Below are 19,979 nucleotides of genomic sequence, written 5' to 3'. Positions count from 1 at the left end.
GGTGGATTTCGGGTCCCGGATCTTGCAGCGGCCCTGCTATGGCTGTGGGTCCCGAGCACGTGCTTGGTGGTCAAATTTTGGGGCTTGTCTTCGACTCAACTTTTTATGTTCCCTGAATTTGTTGTGGATTTTCGAATTTACTATAAATTAGTACAGCAGTAAAAAACCTGCATAGTAAAAAGTATTCCATTCTAATCATATTAGTTTCTATTTTTCTAATTATCAGTCAAATTTATAAAATAATTTAGTATCTATATTTTAATAAATAATTACTAATTTATCATTATCTTTTTAAGTAATTTCTTAAATATTATTTTTTATAATATTCTAATTTTATGTTTTCCATATCTTGGATTTGTTTATTTAGTGAAATAATTTAAATAGATATTTTTTTATATAAAAAATTGTGTAAATTATATAAAAATAATAAATATAATTTTTTTAGAAAAATATGTTTTTAGAAAATGTGTTCTTCAAAAAAAAAAAAAGAAAAAAGAAAAACACACCCCTCATATTTATGTTAATATATTTTTATTTTTAATATTCATACCTAATGAAAGTGGTATAAATATTCCGGACTGAGGAATATATATAAAGTTTATATGTTTAAATTTTTGTTCTTTCTGCCACTGTTAAGATTTTTAAAAAATAATTTATCTAGGTTATATTCTTAATTAATATCAAAGCCTTTATAATAAGAAATATCAACTTCAAAATGAGACATTTCAAAAAGAAGGCCATTTTGATTTAAAATGTTGCCCTGAAAATTTAAAATTTGGAGTTTGATAAAAAAAAAAAAAAACACTTATTTTAATATTATTTTAAATTTCTCTATGAAATTTTGCAAGAGATTGTCACAAAGACTTTGTCCAAATAATGTGGGATAAGTTGAAGGTTTTATGAATGAAGAAATTCAATAAGAAATAACTTTATAGGAAGCAAAGCCTCTGTATGTTTTGAACGACAGAAGATACCCTATTGCTCTTTCATCTTGACAACGTTGATTCGATTATTATGTTTAGACAATATTGATACTAAGATATATGAGGAGGATAAAGTAACCTCTGTTTCTGTGATTTGTATCTCAATCTTTTAAATTGTTTTATGACATGCATGACCATTTATTAAAAATAATTCATCTTATCAAAATATTGAGTCTGTTTTTAAATTTAAAGAACAAATAGACAGAAATATCACTGGATAAAAATAATGTTGAAAAACGTCTAGTTGTTAGAGAAGGTCCAATAAAAGAAACAATAACAATAAATTTAGATCGAAATTTAGACATTGAAATATAAAATGTACTCATTGTCATAAGACAGGAGCATATGAAAGTTTATTGCTTTAAATTAAAAAAATAGATCATCATAAGAATTGAAATTCTAACCTCAAGCATGTCAAAGGAAAACTCAATCGTTTAAACTACACATCCTCGAGAGAAAAGTAAGAAATTGATATCAAACATATATGGAAAATTAAAATAACAGATTCAATGTTTCATTTTAAAAAATATTATATCTAACCTACTATGTAACAAAAATTCAAAATCTTCGAGATTGAAATTATATATTTTTTTTATTTAAAAAGTAATTATATACTCCCTCCGTCGTCTAATTATGTGCTCATTTGACCGGATACAAATTTTAAGAAAAATACGTAAAAATAAAATTTATTTTTTTGTGTAAAGAAAAGTGGTATTTTTTTACTAAAAAAAATGAAATGTGAATAAATTTGAATGACAATAAAAAAAAAAAAAGTGAGAATAGATTTGATATAATATTTTATATAAAAATAGTATATTTGTATATATATATAAAAAAAAAAAACAATGAATTGTATAAACTAAAAAAAACCTAAAACCAAATTACAAATCCTCTCTCATAAAATTGACTAATTAGAACAATTTAGAATCGGATCTTATTTTCGCTTTTCTACACATATATACAAATAATTGTCAAAATTAGATTCAATTTAGTTCTGTTGGAATATGTTATTGAGTATCAAAATCCTCTAGTAGCAATCCATTAAAATAAATAATTTAAAATGAAATTTAAATTCAAATAATACACTATTCAAAATTCAAATAGTCGGATCCGAAGACAACCCCGATGTCATTCTTAATTTTATCCTCGATGAGTTGGTTTTGCTTTATCTACATTATTTTTATTTTTATTTTCTAATTTTCAATTAAATATGATATTTTGCATATAAAATTAATACATTTTTATTAAAAACTATAAAACTATATAATGTTAAAAACACGAAACATAAAAAAAAGAAAAAAAAACAATTAATATATTTATTTCAATACGTAACAGAATGATGAATCATCATATAGACATCGTTCTTTACGAATAATCCACACGGCAACTCCAACTCTTTTTCTTCCTCTGGTGCTGGGGCTGTCTTCTGCTCTTGTTCTTCGTATTTTTCTTCATTCTATACATTGTAATTTAATAAAATTACATCAAATAATTTTTTTTATAAATCTACCTAAAATGTGTGAGAGAAAATAACGTATTTTATTAAAAATATGTCAAGTGAATAATGTCAATTTTTGTTTAAAATAATAATAAAAAAATAAATTTATAAATTACCATAAATATTACTCCCTCCGTCAAAATTACTGTTGTCTTAAAGTATATTTGCATGATTTTTTAGGTGATTGTTTTTTTGTTATTAATTGATAAATTTGCTAGAGATTAAAAGTAATAAATGAACGAAATGTAAAAATGTAAAATTTGTATTTAAAAGTGAAAATAGGACAATAGTTATTCGATGTCCCAAATAGAAAAATAGGACATTAGTTTGTGGACGGAGGAAGTATTATAATACCTGCGGGTGCTGTTCTGGAAGTGAGCAGCGTTGAAGCTCCGGTGCCGGTGGCAGAGAGGAACTATCGCTGTCGTCGGCATCGACGTTCTTCAACATGTGCGACTTGGATGTGCACGCTCCCATTTTCTTTGAGATACCGACAAAGAAAGAAGGAGCGCGAACACACATTTAGCCTCAGACGCCGGCTGATCAATTTATATACAAATAGATAAGTAAATTAAATACTATTACACAAATAATTAATATGTGACGTACATTTATTTATGGGAGACATTTATGTTTTGCCACTCCTATTGTCATATCCCTTGGTTATTATTGTTTCATTTTATTTCGAGAGTTTGATATTTTAAGGTGTGTTTAGTTAAGGTTGTGTTTGTTTGGGGGTTTGAATTTTGAGTTAGAGATTTGAATAGTAAAAATTTTGAATTTAAATAGTTGTATGATGCGATATAAATAAGTGTTGATGTGATGTTTTGAATGTAAAATTGATTTTTAGTATAATATAAAAAAAACAAAAAATAAGTGTTTGATTTGATATTTTTGAGGGGAAAAAATTGAATGAACAGTGGATATTAAATCCAATCTCCCAAACAAACACACCCTTAGAGTTTCCTTTTTTTTTTTTTTTTTTTTTTTTCTTTGTTATGAATTTGTTCTTCTAGTCATTTTATTTTTATATTAAAAATATTTTTTAATTGTTATAATTTTTTATGAAATTTATTATTATTTAATAAAAAATATTACATTAAAATTATAATTAAAAAAAAAAATACTAAACAAACATATTTGTATTCCTAACCATGATTTTCATAGTTAACTATTAAAAAGAAAAAGAAAAATCAACACTAATCATCATTCTTTTATCTAGAATATTTTCAAACAGTAAAATTTACTTTCAACAATATCTTATAGTATTTTTTTTTTATAGTGTGTAATTTATATTAATAAATATATATATATCTATTAAAAGCATGTTTTAAAATTTGAATTTTAATTCAATGTATTTTATCCAATATTTATTTTTAATTTTAAAAATCAACTAGAAAATAACTTAAATATAAAATGAATCCGTAGGATTGATTAACTTGGTTGGGTTTTTTTTTTTTTTTATATTTTTGAAATAGTAAAGATTTTGAATGATAATAATTATTGATATACTATAAATTTACATTTGATGTGATATTTTATATAATTTATTTTTCTAATATAATATCTTAAATAAAAAATAAATATAATGTGATATTTCAAAAAGAAAAAAGTATTGTAAATGATAGTAAAAATAGAGATCAATTAATGATAGAAATTTAGTATACCAAGTTTTGTTTCTTTTGTGTTTGTGTTTGTTTAATTTTTTTTATTTAAAATTTAATTTAAATAATATTTTAATATAATATTTGCGAAATGATATTCTATATTTTTATTGATAATCTATGATAATAAAAAAGTTTATTTAAAATGCAAGCCAAACTAACTCAAACAACTACAAGATAAAACTAATAATCTTACATACATATAAGAGAAACAAATTTTCAATTTATTTATCTTCACACAAATCCAAAACCCTAATTGGTATGTAACAAATTATCACTGTGGCTGTTGGTTCTTGAAATTTGATGGTTTCTCAACATCTTTAATAGGGTTTGTTCCTTCCTCTTTGGCCTTTCCCCAAAGCACAAAATAGAGGCCTCCGACGAGCATCACGGCCCCGAGCACGCTCCCGAGACCAATTATCTCCCCGACAACGAAGGCCGATATAATTGTGGTGAATACCATGATCAATGGCGTCGTCATTGCCAAGAACACCGGACCTTTCTTCTCGACAACCCATGTTTGTAGGTAGAACGTCAATCCGGTCACCACTACTCCCTGCGCCAAATTCATTCATATAGATACGTAATATTGTATCTGTTCTAAATTTTTCGCTATTGATATAGTAAAAATTTTAAATTTTTTTTTTATTTAGATGCGTTTTTTCTCCTTATTTTAGCTTATATATTCTTTTTTTTTTTGTTGCTAATTTACAAAATATTTCAAATAAAAATGTGTAACGAAAGAATGGAGTAAAACATTTATTTTTTCCATCCTCAATCAAATAGGTCATTTGGAGTTTTGTAATAAATTAAAAAATTATGGTATTTTATTAGTTAGTGAAAGTGTGTAAGAATTTTTGATATTTTTGTCATTTGACTTTATGTATAGAGTAATTATATATGTAATTATATATTTGTAATTTAAATAAAAATTAAAATATTTTGGTATCAGTGTATATAATTATTTTTTAAAAAATAAAAAATAAATACTTTGAAGTAAAACAGACAAATAATAAAGAGCGTATTTAGAATTATGACGGAGGGGGTATTTAAATTATTCTCTCCACATAACTACTTATGTTTTTTCAAATCAACTACTTAAATGATATTCATACTTCAAAATATAGTAACATTTTTTGCAATTTCCGTTATATACTATTGAAAAAACATAGCGTTTAATGAATTTTCTAAAATATTGTTGAATAACTTTAATTTTTAATTATTAAAATACTATTTATTTTTTAGTCTCTTTGTGCAAAGTCATATGATCATATTTTTAGCAGACAGGGGTACTAATTAAAAAATAATAACAAAATCAAAACTAGTAAATAAATTGCCATCAAGGGGTATATAATAATTTTCATCAAAAATTATAGTTAAATTTAGTTGATATTCATTCTCTTACACAATAGGCGACTGAGACGAGTCTAATATTGAACCCGAGTTGCCAATCGATTGGATCTCGTGTAACGAGTGCAGCCACGATGAATGATTGTATCGTGCTCATCGAGCATTGTATGGTCGTCAATAACAGCTTTGATGGATAGCTTTTGAGCATTTTGCCCTGAATATATATTGCGACAATTTTCAACAACATTAGCAAAAGTTTTATGTCGTATTATTTAATTTTATAAAATATTACATTCAAAATTACAATTCAAATAATAAATAAAATAAAAATAATAAAATTACCAACTAAAAACACACTCCAAGTTTGCTTAGATAAGAATTTTGGAAGTTTTACATAATTTTGAAATAGTAAAAATTTATGTTAGGAGATAAAATATATATTTAATATGATTTTTTTAAAAAGATAAATTAATGTTAATAAATAACGTCAGAAGAAACACTCGAGCTTGGTATGAAATTGTTATATACGCGAGCTAAAAGGAAAAAAATTATGAAATTGTTAAATACTCGAGCTTGCTATGAAATTGTTGAATACTCAAACTTTAAAAAGGTTAATCTTAAATCAAAATTTGATTAAATGGAATTAATTAATCATACAAAAAACCATTTTTTATTAATTTAAATTAATAAACATTTATCCAAAAAAATTTGCATTACTATAAAAAATATATATGTATATATCAATTTAGGATATGATCAATATTTATTAATTTAATTTCTTAATTAATACTATCGATCATTCCTAAACAAAGCGATCTAAAACGCATTTTACTTATTCGTATTTTGCTCGTTTAGTTTACCGAACAAATTTTTCCAAAGTTTGCTCAAATCAATTTACAAACTATTAACTCATTTACCTTACGCTTCTATCGTAATTATTCTAAATGAAAATTTAAGCGCGTACCTGTAATATAAGCCAAAAGGCCCAAGCAAGATTGGCGAGGATCATGAGGAAGACACCCTTAATCCACGTCGTCGGAGAAGGGACCGTCGGCGGCGTCGTGTGATTTTGAAAATGTGGAGTGATCAAGTGATGGTGCAATAGTAGTTTGAGGAGAGGGCCTCTATAGAAAGCAATGGTGATTATTCCTCCAATACATAGGGAAACGCCTACGACTTTAAGTATTCCCGAGCTTTTTCTTATATTTAGTTTCTCCATTCTGCAATATTAAATTTATTCGGAAAAAAAAAAAAATTAAAATAGATTGGACAACTTGTGCCTTGATGATGTGTTATGAACATACTACGCTTGTGTTCAAGGTTTTAATGAATTTTTTTATAGGTTTATGTTAGAATACAAATGTACAAATATTTTTGGACATATACTTTAAATAATTTTTTTTTTCTTGTCCGGTAGGAAACAAAATATACGATTTTTATTACGTGAAATTATGTTGAATAGCAGATAAATAAATAAATATTTTTTTACTTAACTTTTAAAATAACAATTTGAATATAATATTTTATAAGTGGATATAATATATTTTTGTAAAAAAAAAAAAATTAAAAAATGCTAAAAAGAACAAAACCGATATTCCCAGTAAAAGGTAGAATGGCATGGTATGGAGCAAAAGATATATTTGCTTTATTCCACCAATATGACACATGACTTTTTCCAACTGATAAAAAGATATATATTATATATTCAAATTTAATTGATTACATTACAGCAATTATATAATTAAAATGGAATTAATTAAATAAAATAAAGAAGATGATGATGATGATATATATATATATACCCGAATAGAAGTGCAAGAAAGAAAGTGATGACAGGGAGAGTGTTGGAAGTTGCAGCACCCAAAGTAGCTGTTGTATACTTCAAAGCTACCCCAACTACATCTAATCCCATTGTTATTCTGCAACACAAATATATATATATATATATAATATTTCATTTTTAGGGTTTTCGAATTTAATCGAAAATAAATTTAACAGAAGACCCTGAAAAAAAAAAAAAAAAAAAAAAAAAACCTCACCCAAGAAGACTCAGAAAAAACATCTTGATGAAGATGGAAAATGTCATTGTTGGAGCACTTTTCCTGCACAAAACAGATGATCCATTTACTGTCCCAATTATTACATATATATATATATATATATAACTATTTTTCTATCTTTATATATTTTGGTTTTTTATTTTTAAGTGAAATAGTTGTTGAATATAAAATCTTTGTATATTTCGATAGAACTGTTTATTTATTTTTTTTAATTTAATTTTTTTGTTAAACCGTAGGTTTGATGTGATATTTTGTGAGAATAAATAATGTCCGGGGTGTTTAATGAATGAATTTTCTGTTTTATTTAAATGAGATGTTTTGTAAAAAAAAAATATATTAATATATTTTTATACAAAATTGTGGAATTAAATAGTAAAAAAATTTAAAATAATTGCTCAGTGAACAAAACAATAAGGATTACATAGTAAACAAATTGAAAAAAAAAAAAATCAAAGTAACAACAGTTATATATATATATATATGTATGTATGTTTGAATCTATTATGCTAATTAGGTTACCTTTCAAGGAAGATGGCTATGGGGACTAAGAAAAGAGTAGCAGCAGCCTGTCTGTAGAAGACAAACACAAAAGTGTTCATACCGACATCGAATGCGAGCTTTGTCAGCAAGAAGTATCCGGCGTATATCAATTGGATCGTAAGAACGGCCAAGAATGGTTTGTTTTCACCCATATTTAATTTGTAATAGTTATGATCACTCGGGATCGATCACCTATGTAATGAAAAGCTTTGGTTGTTTTGTTGAGAAAAAAAACTTAAGGAAAATTCGGTATTTATAGCTATGGCACTTGAGGTCCGATATGTATATTTGTGCTATATTTGCGCGTGCTTGTAATAAAGCTACCGATAGTATTGATGGAGATGGTTCAATAATTCGGAAATGATTAAATAGCCTTCTTTTAATTCAAAGTTGAAAGAAATTGACGATAAAGATCGTTCAACTAATTTTGTGTTTTTTCTTTTAACAATTTTTGGGTAAAATAATAATTGTATGTGGTGTTTTAAATGAAAAATAGATATTGAATTTCATATTATATGTATATATAAGAAATTAGCATATAAATTGAATTGTAAATAATAAGATTAACGAATATATACAATTAGTAATAGCCTTTTAACTGAAAAATATAATATGATGAGTGTGTTCAGTTTGTATTTTATATATTTTGCCGTTTTTAGATAAATTAGTGATTTAATGAGATTTTTTCATGAAAATTTAGTATGTTTTTATTGAAACGATGAAATTACGTAGTAAAAAAATATTACAAATATAATATATATATATACAAAAAAATATATAGTCTGTGAAATTTAATAATACACATGTTTTAGGTCATTTTCCAAGTCATTTTACTCTTAATTCATTATAATTTTGTCATATCTAATTAAATTTCACAATTACAAATATTGTGTGTAAATGTAATTTATTTGGTGAAAATAAATTAAGCAAATTCTTTTATATACTATAGTAGTATTTTATTGTAATAAAATTAGAAATATAGAAAAACACTAATGTCTCTCTATCTTTGATTATGTTACACAAACTTATCCGAACCAAGCTTAGTTGATTGCGTACGATAAATCGAAACTAAAGGTTCTGCTTTTTCTAGAACTCACGACAAAACATATCTAAATAAAAGGAAAAAGTATTTGAACAAACTACATCAGCAAATTAAACGTGAAATTCATGCAATTTTTGTAAATTTTAGAAACATCATAGAAATATAAAATTTTCGTTGTTACTATTGTTGATTGAAGAATATAATGCCATTCAAAAAATTCGATGGCTACACTTCATCTTTTTAAATCCATTGTTACTTTTTTATTTCAATGAAATTCTATCACGTTTCAATAGCTCGCATTATTTTCAGAGAAGATACAAACAAATATACGATAGGTATGCATTTTTAGAAAAAAAAGATAAACAATATATATGGATTCATGTCGCCTTGAAAAAGGGATATTTCGGTACATTAATTCAAGCTTCTTTTTTTTTTTTTTTTATCGCATATGCATTGTAGTGATTCTTATGTAAGAAGGGTTTAGAGCCACTCCTTTGAAAAAGGCATAGGGCTCGAATTAGAAATCATCGAGGTCAATTTTGCGCTTTTATTTAATGCAATTTTTTTTTATCAACCAAGTGCGTGTGGACATTGTTTTTAATTATAAATTTAAATTAAGATTACGATGTAAGTTAATGCCTGTCTTTTTATATATATCGCAATTAATTCAGCGAATAATAAAAGTACTCCGACCATTTCATTTTATCTAAAAACTTTGAATTATATTTCAAATTTTGAACTCAGCGTAATTTGAAATTATAAGAGTATGTTCTTACTTTTTAAAAGATAAAATTTAAAGTAAAAATAATTATTTGATATAATAGTTTTAAAATAAATATCATGTGAATATATATGTTCCCTTATATATATTTCATTCTATCTGGTAGCAATATACATATTTAGCTATTTAGAGTATATACAAATATTATAATATACTCCCTTCGTCCAACTAGAAAGTATACATATTTTTATTTTGGGACGTCCAATTACAAAGTAAATATTTCATTAAATATTTCACTTTTTTTCTACAAATACTCTTACTTTACATCGCATCGTTACTTTTACACCAAAAAGCAAAGGAAAAATGTCATTTTACTATTTTTAACTACTCACTATAATGCGCCAAATATTTACATTGTGTGTGGACGGAGGAAGTATATTTTTATTTAATAAATGTGAATGGTACGATATTAATAAAATATCTTATTATTTTATATAAAAAGTATAAATACCCATTTTAATTATCTTGTTAAATGTGAGCTTTATAATCTAAAGATATTTTATACATTTATTTATTTTTTTTACAAATATAAAATGCTATTATTTCTTATAAATATATTTAGAGAAGAAATATTTTTACCTCCAACTTTTCAAAAAAATGTGAGATTAGGATTATTTTTTATTTTTTATTTTTAAATATTTACACAGTAAAACTTACATATATAAATAAATAAGTCCTTATAACAGTCCATAATGATTTGGAATGTATTATGCTTTATATTTTCTACTTTGTGTTTTAAAAATAAAAATAATTATTAAATGGACTATTTCTAAAATGTAATAATAAGTTAAATAAAAAATGAATAAAAAAACACTAGAAACACACTCTTAAGTTTTTCAATATGTATGAAATAAATAATAAACTTACATATTTCTTATGGTATGTTCCACTTGAATGTAACAATTTATATATATGTCTCATTCAGATGTATTTATTTGTTACTATGATAAAATGAATAACATAGTAATACAAAAATATATTTGATTTTAATATAAATTGCATACATATCATTACAATTGCAACATATTTATATATATAATACAGAAACAAAAATATCAAAATATGCATATTTCTCTTAACTAATAAAATATTGTTATTTTTAATTTCCTATAAAAAAAAAAAAAATAGAACATTAGATGGATGTAGTATTTGTTTGGTTTGTTTTTGTGTTTTAATGTATTTTTACATTGAAATACTGGTTCAATGTAATATATAAATATTTGATATAATATTTCTAATAAACATTATTTTTAATATATTATATTAAATAAATATATATTATAGTGCATTGCGAAAAAAAAAAAAAAAAAAAAAAAAAACATAACTATGAATATAAATATTGAAAACTTTTTTATAAAAAAAGTCAAAACAATTACATGTAAGTTATTTTATCTTTCTTTTTAAAAACCTTATTCTCCAAAATAAACTATATTCATTAAATACACATAATTCAATAAAATCTACACCTACGATACATATATGCAATAAAAATGAATTTCAACGTCATCAAAAAAATAAAAAATAATAAAAATGAATTTCAACGTACGAAACATTAATTTATTTTCTATAATATCATAACTATTCTTACTTTAAAGTATAAACATTAATAAATAATATCAAAAATAATTTGAAAATATATATAAATATTTTTTTATTAATTTAATTTTTTATTTCTTAAAATAGAAATTCTAGTTATTTCTTATTTGAAAAATATAAATTTCTTTATATCACTTATTTTTAACACAATAACAAGTTCTAAAATAATTTTAAAATATGTCAAAGTACAAAATGAAAATAGTTTATTTGGTGAATAAATATTTGTTTTGTCACCATCCAAAATAAAGATTGTACAACCAAATTAAATAAAAGTATATGCATTAGTATATGCTATATATATATATTATGTTATGTTGTAAGTTTGAACTTTATATTTTGAATAATAAAATTTAAATTAAATTAATAATTTAATATGATAAAAAAATTATTTATATAATATTTTGTAGTATAAAAATAAGTTTTAATATAATATGATAAATATATATGTTTAATTTAGTATTTATTAAGAGTTTTTTTATATAAACAATAAATATATATATCCAAAATCTAATAAATAAATAAATACAGCAAAGTTGGCCCCTGCTTTTTTTATTTAAACATGAATGGGCAACTTTTGACAATTAAATAAAGTGGCAACATGTGCTTCAATCTAAAGTTGATTAGACAATATATATATATATATATTATACTCCCTCCGTCACATTCCCACGTTGTCATTTCTGTCCGTCCCATATATTATCTCATTTTTTTTTGGAAAATGATTACACACTTTAATCTCATTTTAAACTTTTTAATTTTATTTTTTTTTAAATTTTAATTAGACTAATTAGTTATCTTAATCTTAATTTATAATTATTTATATTATCGGATAATTATTTTCACTAATACATTCTTAATTATACCATGTCTACAATGTAGCTATATGGGACGGAGGTAGTATTATATTATACTCTATCCGTCCCACATATCATGTCCACATTGTCGTTTTTGTCTGTCCCACGTTCCATATCATTTTCTTTTTTTGGAAAATGATTACACACTTTAATCTTATTTTAAACTTTTTAATTTTAATTAAACTAATTAGTTATCTTAATCTTAATTTATAATTATTTATATTATAGGATAATTATTTTCACTGATACATTCTTAATTATCTTTTAATTACAACAACTCTGCTAAAATACCATGTCTACAAGTGTAGCAGACGTTGGTATATGGAACGGAGGGAGTATTATGTTATATTATTACTATATATATTTAGTTATGTTTATTTTCAATATTTTTAATAAAATAAACAATATATATTAAATAGTAAAAAAGATCTATACAAAAAAAAAAATGAAAACAACATTTATAAGGGGAAAAGTGCAAAAAAATATTATGTGCAATATTTAATTATTATTTTTGTTTTTAATTGTCATTTTAGTAAAACATATTTGATATTTGAGTATAATGATTACACGTGAATTTCTATCTCAGTCGCATTAACTTGCACTTTATGGATACCGTAATAAAATGTTACAATTTTGCTAAAAATATTTTGTAAATATATTCAATATTAGATTAAATTGCAAAAAATATCCCACAGTTATACCCTATTATCACTTTTGTCCTGTATTTATCCACTGGCAAAATATATCTTACATGTTTACAAAAATCGTTATTTATGTTCTTTTCTCGCGCGTGAAATTCACACAACGCGCCCTTACGCGCAATCACGCGCGGTCAAATGATAGAAATAACGACCTTTGAAAACATGTGAGATATATTTTGCTAAAGAGATAAATACATGACAAAAGTGATAATGAGGTATAGGTGTCGGATATTTTTTGCAATTTTTCCTTCAATATTATATAACGTGTCATTCAATGACAGAAGAGCGTAAATTTGAAAAAATGTGAAACTCACGCGATGTTTTTATAATACTTGAATAATAATATATTTTGTTAAGATAAAAATTAAAAAACAAGAATAACAATTATACAATATGTACAATATATGTTTTTCAATTTTCCCTTTATAAGGCATGTCATTTTGTGGCTTTTAATCATTTTGTTTTTTAATCAAATTTCAATTGTTTTTTATTTATTATTATTTAAGTTACTTTTTAAATTCAAAATGGCTATATTATTATTTTTTAAAAAATATTACATTCAGTATTGATTTGTTTAATAATAATAATAATATCACAATAGTATAATTTTGATTTTTATTTAAAAACATGAAAAATAAAAAGTGAGAGAAATAGCAAAATTAAAAAAAGAACGGGATATATATCTCACAAAATAAAAGTCATACCCATACAACGTATATACATGAATTGTTTATAAAATTTTGCATGTGATTATTATGAGAAATTTGTGTGTTTGATTGTCTTTGAATTTAAATTGTTTTTACAATAATAAATAGATTTTAGATGCCGTGTTTCAAATTAAAAGTACTCTCGTCACTTCGTCTATTTGAAAAATATGTCATAATTTGCTATTTTCAATCATTTTAAAATAAGTATTTATTTTATTTTTTAATAAATTTGTACTATTATACATTACAAATATCTAACACGTTTCTAACTATATATTTATTTTATCACAAAAAATTAATATTTAATATAAAATATTATTATTTACATTACTAACACAATTATCTATGTTTCACATTAAAAAAATAAATAAATAAAATTATAACACTAAACAAAAAACCCGAAGTCTTTTGCTAAAGAAAAATTAGTCCAAAAATATAGATTAAGAAGAAACAAGGACAAAGCTAGTAAGGAATCCGAAAGTGAATAAAACAAATAACGAAAAATTGAAGCACTAAATACAATAATATCGACAAGAAATCGGGAATATAAAAAGTACCATCTAAAAGTTATCCTATCCTAATAGGATTAATTTTGTTGTAAAAAAAAAAAGAAAATTACTATTTCAAATATGGATTTATATATATATATATATATAATTATTGAAATTTATTATTGTTGTTGTTAGTCCTTTGTATTTATATTGCCCTAATAACTCATGTTTTGATGGTGCTTTTCATATTTCTAATCAATTCTTGATAGCCTTGATCTATATATACCATCAATCATATATACCAAGATTGATTTTACTTGAGAAGTTTTTTTACTCAATAATTGCTATGTTACTTTTATGAAAAATAATGTCGATTTTTTGTCCTAAAGTAGTAAAGAAAAGTCGTGAAAAGATAGTACCATAGTTCAATAAAATAGTTAGTATTGAGGAAAGTTACGAATATAATTATTGATTTACACATTTTGAATAGTTACTATATTATTTGGTATCTTTTCTAAAAAAAAAAATAATTGTCTTGTATTGAATTGTTCAATTTATTTTTATTTTATTTATATTTGTACAAGAATTGATCCTTAATAAAAGTGGGAAGGATAGTTACCAAAGCCAAATTTTTAAGGAAAGCCTATGCTCCCCCAAAGTTATTCATATATATGAGTATTATTTTTGTAATTATTTATAAAATTAAATTAAATTAAATAAATACTATTTTGATTTATATATTTATATAATTTGTTTTGAAATTTTTTACAGTATTTATTTGACACAATTTTTAATAAAAAAAATTTATTTATACTCACAAAACATCACATTAAAATACTATTCAAATTAAATTTTAAATGAAAAACTTAAACTCAATTCCAAACTGAACAAACCTTTTCTTTTTTACTTAGGTTTCAATTTTTTATTATAAAATTTTCAGGATTCTTACATTTTTTATTTTTTTCTTACAAACATTCCATAAAAACCAATATTCGAATAAATATAAATAAATAAAATTAAACTCCAAAAAAAAAAAAAAAAAAAAACCAATTGGCCATGTTGTTAAGCCCATGTCTATGTGCTTAATTGATAGATAATCATTTTTGCTTAATTTGGTATATGCTATAAATATAATTCCTTTTTTTTTTCTTTTTTAGTTTATTCGACATAATATTATAAAAATTCAATATATTTACAATAATGTCATTCAATAATTTTAAAAACAAAAACATAAGAGATACGACCTAAGACAACTACTTTTAAATATTATTAGTAGGGTCTATTAGTGAAAATAATTTAAATAGATATATATATATATATAGTAAGTATAAATGAGAAGAAAAAATATATATATGTATGTTTAGTTTAAAAATACTTGAGCAAACCAATTTTTTTTATTTAATATTTTAAATAAAATTTAGATTAAATATAACATTTTTAATGATTTTTTTTTTTTTTTTACGAATTATAGAAACATTGATTTAAAAAATACAAATAAATAGAGTTTATATAATATTAATCGATAACCCAGGATTGTTTTGCTGGATTTTTTAAATATTTTATTATAAATTCTTCACCTTATCTATATATCTCTTGTCATGTGGCCCATTGTATTTTGATCAACCCAAAATTATTACTATCAATTTCTAATGAAATTGAGTTGACCAATCATAAGGATCACGTGTTAGAATAGTGTCAAATCGATACTACTGATTAAATTGTACTAATTATATTTTATCATTTTTATATATCTCTTCAGAAAATAAATTTAAAAATATTTTATATTTTATATAGATATATTTGAACTTAAATTTATTTACATTAATTTATTCAAAATATATAATTTATTATTTTTTATAAAATTTCCAAAATTCATATCTAAAAGGAGCCATATATATATTTGTAGTTAAATCAAAAACCGAAAATTCGATTCTTATCGATTTAATCATTATTGTAAACATTTATTAAAAATAAAAATAGAAAAAAGAGAATCAAAGTTTATTCCCTTAGATACCCTCACACAAATGCCGCCCGCCAGCACGCTTTTACACTTCAGTCAGATCAGTAAATACCCACAATGATTATGCCCATTTTTGTCATTTCATAAAAACGATAAAAAAAAATTAAAAATAGCGTCTGCTGCTTCATGTTCGAATAAGATGAAAATTCCCTCATTCGGTACGCAATCACCGTACGTATGCTCTCTACGACGTCGTTTTACACTGCCCAGCCTCCCCACAAATTCCGTTCCTGATGAGATCCGATGATGATGTAATGTATTAACCCTCTCCATCTTCGATTCGATTCGTCGTCGTCGTTGTTGTTGTCTGTTTCCGGCGAGGCATCGGGGAAAAGCGGGTGCGATTCGTCGATGGATTCGGATGAGTTTCGCGCGGTTCTGTCGAGATCGAGAGTCGGAATATGGGAGATGATCGAGGCGGCGATTCGAGTCGCCGGCTCCGATCACGGCGAGGAGTTGCGACGCCGGAGAGATGGAATTGTTGAGTCGCTCTACGCTACTGCGGGGCGGCGGTGTCCTAATTGCAGCGGCGACGTCGAGGAAGGGCATCGTAGTGAGGCTCGCAATGATACAGCTGGTAATAGTGACGGTCTTGACGATAGAGACGACCGTGAAAACGATAAGGTCTGCATCGATGAGGACGATGATGAGGACGACGACGAGAAAAGTAATCGCAATTTAATTGAGGATTTTGGTAAGAGTCCTGACCATCGGAATTTGAGCGAGGAAGGGGATGATTTGGATCCATTCGGAGGTTTATTTGACGATGAACAAACGACAATTATCAGCATCAAAGAGCAGCTTGAAGATCCACACCAGGTTTTCCTTTCAATTTTGATTTCTGAGTATAAATCGTATATGAAATTAGATGCTATTGTTATCGAAATTTGATCCTCCATTGGTGTCTAGAGTGATGAATCAATTGTAGAACTGCTGCAAACACTGTCAGACATGGATATCACTTTCCAAGCTCTGAAGGTGAGGATTTAGTGACATGAAGGATTGGGGATTAATCGATTTATGTTTGTTCTAAACAGTGACGAAAATTTTGTATAGGAAACTGATATAGGACGATATGTGAATCAATTGAGGAAGCATTCGTCGAATGAAGTTCGAAGATTGGTGAAGCATCTTGTTAGGTTCGTTCCTTAAAGATCGATGGATGGATCAATTCCTCTTGAAAATTGGTTAATTTGTTGCATTTCTGTTTGAACTTTTCTTGATTATGTACGCATTCGAGTGCAGAAAATGGAAGGAAACTGTGGGCGAATGGGTTAGCGTGAATGAACCTCATGGATCTTCTAACCTACTTGGTAAATTTATTTGGTGTTTGAAACTTAGATCGAGTTACATGTATAGCTGAGTAGTATTTCTAGGTGAGTTTGATCCCAGCTAAGAACGAAGTTTTCGAATGAAAATGAATAATTAAAATAAGCAAGAGGTTCCATGTGTTGTTAACAATGGTGGCGACTGTGGTGGCAGCTGATGCGGATTCGCCACAGCCGAGCATTCCCAGAAATCGGCAGAATGGTCATCACCAGGTGAAGTGAAAGTTTCGAAATAAAAGGAGATCAAATTATCTTCACAAACTCCATGGTTGAATTAATGAGGTTTTTGGATTCTTGCAGGTTCCGGATTTCGGGTACTCTCCAAATCCTCGAAGTGAGTGTCAAATCTGATTTTGATATTGATTTTGTTATCATATTATGGGGAAAGTAACAATGACTTAAAATATAGAAATAACGGCTTCTTTTTTCAATCTTGTCTAAGAAATTAAAGCTCAGGTTCAATTTCGAAGCCTATGTTATTTTTAGTTGTAGTTACTCAAATATGGATAGAGTATTCTACGGAGATTTTATAGTAACTTAAAGAGATTCTATGCAATAAATAGACGAAGCCTATCCTTGTTGTTTTTAGTTGTAGTTACTTTTGGATAGAGAGAGTATTCTGTTGAGATCTTATAGTAACATAAAAGAATTCTATGCAATAAATAGAATATCAGACTTTTTTTTATTCTTTTTTCCTTTTTTCGAGCTGTGAAATTTAATAAACCACAAGGACGTATAATGTACTTTACCGGGGACGGTTTGCCTTAGTGAGCACATGCTGTCTAGTTTATACTTGTAGGTATATTGTATGAATATATTTTTGTGCTGGAATTAATGTTAGCTTATGTTGTATGAGACTATGTCATTTGCTGACAATTCATATGTTGTTATGTCATATGTTGTCAGTAGATATATTGTGTAACATCACAGGATGTGTTGTGTTGTTGTGCTAAATTATAAAATTTGTCACATTAACTGCGGCCATACTTTACCCTTAAGTTACCAATCCAAGTTTTGATCTTTTTTGTCGTTTTTGCAGATGGGAATTCTAGTGCAGAAAGGAATTACGTAGAACACGAACCGAAACCAAAACCATCCCAATCCGCGCCTCGAAGAGAACCTCCATCAAGACCTCCGCAGCCAGTTCCAAAACCGACCTCCACTCCTCCTAATGTACTTTCTCCTAACCTCAAGATCTTCCATTACATCTTATACTATAATATCCCAAAATAGTTCAGATGGTTTTACTTAAATACGGCAGACATTTTACTTGAAAATTTCTTCTGCAGAAGATGCAAGGAGGATCTGTTATAGACGACGAAAGGCTGAATTCAGCAAGAAAGCGACTCCAAGAAAACTACCAAGAAGCACAGAATGGTCAGGAATCAAACTTCAAAAAAAACATACAATCTTCTCTATAGTATTACTGACCATTCGATTTTATTTTTTTTATCACTAAACAGCGAAAAAGCAAAGAACAATTCAAGTGATGGATATCCACGACATTCCCAAACCGAAGAAAGCCTTCTTTGCCAAGAACAAAGGCGGCTTTCAGGGAAAATTCAACCGGTGAGTCTCCTCGCCTTTCTTTCGATCTTTTTTGTTGCTGTATGCTGTGTTAATTTACACAATGCATTATATATTATGGTTTCTGCTAAACTGTGACCGTTCCAAAACCAAAACAGGGATTCGAACCGTTATTATTTATTTTGAGCTAAGGATATAAACAAACTGAAGTGAAACAAGAATTATAAATACTTCAGTTAATACATCATTTCCTCTGCTTGATTTGGTAATGTTGGATTTTTTATAATTCTGCATTTTTCACATTGGCTTCATTACCGAATTAATTCTGCATTTGTTGGTTTCTTGACTATTACTATTAAAATTTTCAATTTTTTTTTTTTTATTTTCTTTGAAAATATATGATATTTAGTATTTATTTCTTATTTAAAGTATTTTAAGAATTACATTTTTTTTTTCGTTTGTTCAAAAGATATATATAGTTAATTTTTAGCGTAAATTTTAAGAAATATTATATTTAAATAATAATTGGTAAATACTTTATATGAGTAAAAATTTGGTCTTTAGGTTTTAATTTGATAAGTTCAGAGAATTTATCGGGATTGCATCTACTAAAACGGAAAATACTTGTGGACCGATGAAAATGACAATGGAATGAGTACATTAATAATATATACTATTAATATTTATTTTTATTTTGTAGAGTAAATATGTGGTACGGTCACTTTCAAATTAATAAATAAATAAAAGAAATCAAAGGCATAGTGGTTAATAATAAAATTAAGGCTAAATTAGGAGATTGAATAATAAAAACATACTAGTATAAAAAATACAAAAACC

General features: G+C 25.6%; 2 protein-coding genes across 2 annotated transcripts; one reads left to right on the top strand and one right to left on the bottom strand.

Moving 5' to 3' along the window:
* Positions 1–4,266: 4,266 nt before the first annotated feature.
* LOC127258099 (WAT1-related protein At5g64700-like) lies at positions 4,267–8,333 on the bottom strand. Its single transcript, XM_051284750.1, has 6 exons — positions 8,075–8,333; positions 7,535–7,597; positions 7,298–7,414; positions 6,460–6,715; positions 5,551–5,709; positions 4,267–4,701 (listed from the first exon to the last, which is right to left on the bottom strand). Exons 1-6 carry the CDS (start codon positions 8,245–8,247, stop codon positions 4,420–4,422), a joined length of 1,050 nt encoding a protein of 349 aa, XP_051140707.1. The 5' UTR covers positions 8,248–8,333; the 3' UTR covers positions 4,267–4,419.
* An 8,087-nt stretch (positions 8,334–16,420) lies between these two features.
* LOC127258098 (probable mediator of RNA polymerase II transcription subunit 26c) lies at positions 16,421–19,411 on the top strand. The gene is made up of 9 exons (XM_051284749.1): positions 16,421–17,106; positions 17,197–17,265; positions 17,344–17,426; positions 17,533–17,600; positions 17,770–17,828; positions 17,916–17,949; positions 18,655–18,788; positions 18,905–18,992; positions 19,079–19,411. The coding sequence occupies exons 1-9, from the start codon at positions 16,639–16,641 to the stop codon at positions 19,186–19,188; spliced, it is 1,113 nt and encodes a 370-aa protein (XP_051140706.1). The 5' UTR covers positions 16,421–16,638; the 3' UTR covers positions 19,189–19,411.
* Positions 19,412–19,979: the final 568 nt, after the last annotated feature.

Source organism: Andrographis paniculata, unplaced genomic scaffold (genome assembly GCF_009805555.1).
Source record: "Andrographis paniculata isolate CXL003 unplaced genomic scaffold, ASM980555v1 Contig59END, whole genome shotgun sequence".
Lineage (NCBI taxonomy): Eukaryota > Viridiplantae > Streptophyta > Magnoliopsida > Lamiales > Acanthaceae > Andrographis > Andrographis paniculata.
This window is presented reverse-complemented; position numbering and strand designations above follow the sequence as displayed.

Coding starts and splice junctions, on each gene's coding strand:
- LOC127258099 (XM_051284750.1), bottom strand. CDS start 8,247: ATGGGTGAAAACAAACCATTCTTGGCCGTTCTTACGATCCAATTGATA. Junction 7,415..7,534: donor TTTTTTCTGAGTCTTCTTGG/GTGAGGTTTTTT, acceptor TTTGTGTTGCAG/AATAACAATGGGATTAGATG. Junction 4,702..5,550: donor TCGTCTCAGTCGCCTATTGT/GTAAGAGAATGA, acceptor AATTTGGCGCAG/GGAGTAGTGGTGACCGGATT.
- LOC127258098 (XM_051284749.1), top strand. CDS start 16,639: ATGGATTCGGATGAGTTTCGCGCGGTTCTGTCGAGATCGAGAGTCGGA. Junction 17,950..18,654: donor GTACTCTCCAAATCCTCGAA/GTGAGTGTCAAA, acceptor TCGTTTTTGCAG/ATGGGAATTCTAGTGCAGAA. Junction 18,993..19,078: donor CTACCAAGAAGCACAGAATG/GTCAGGAATCAA, acceptor ATCACTAAACAG/CGAAAAAGCAAAGAACAATT.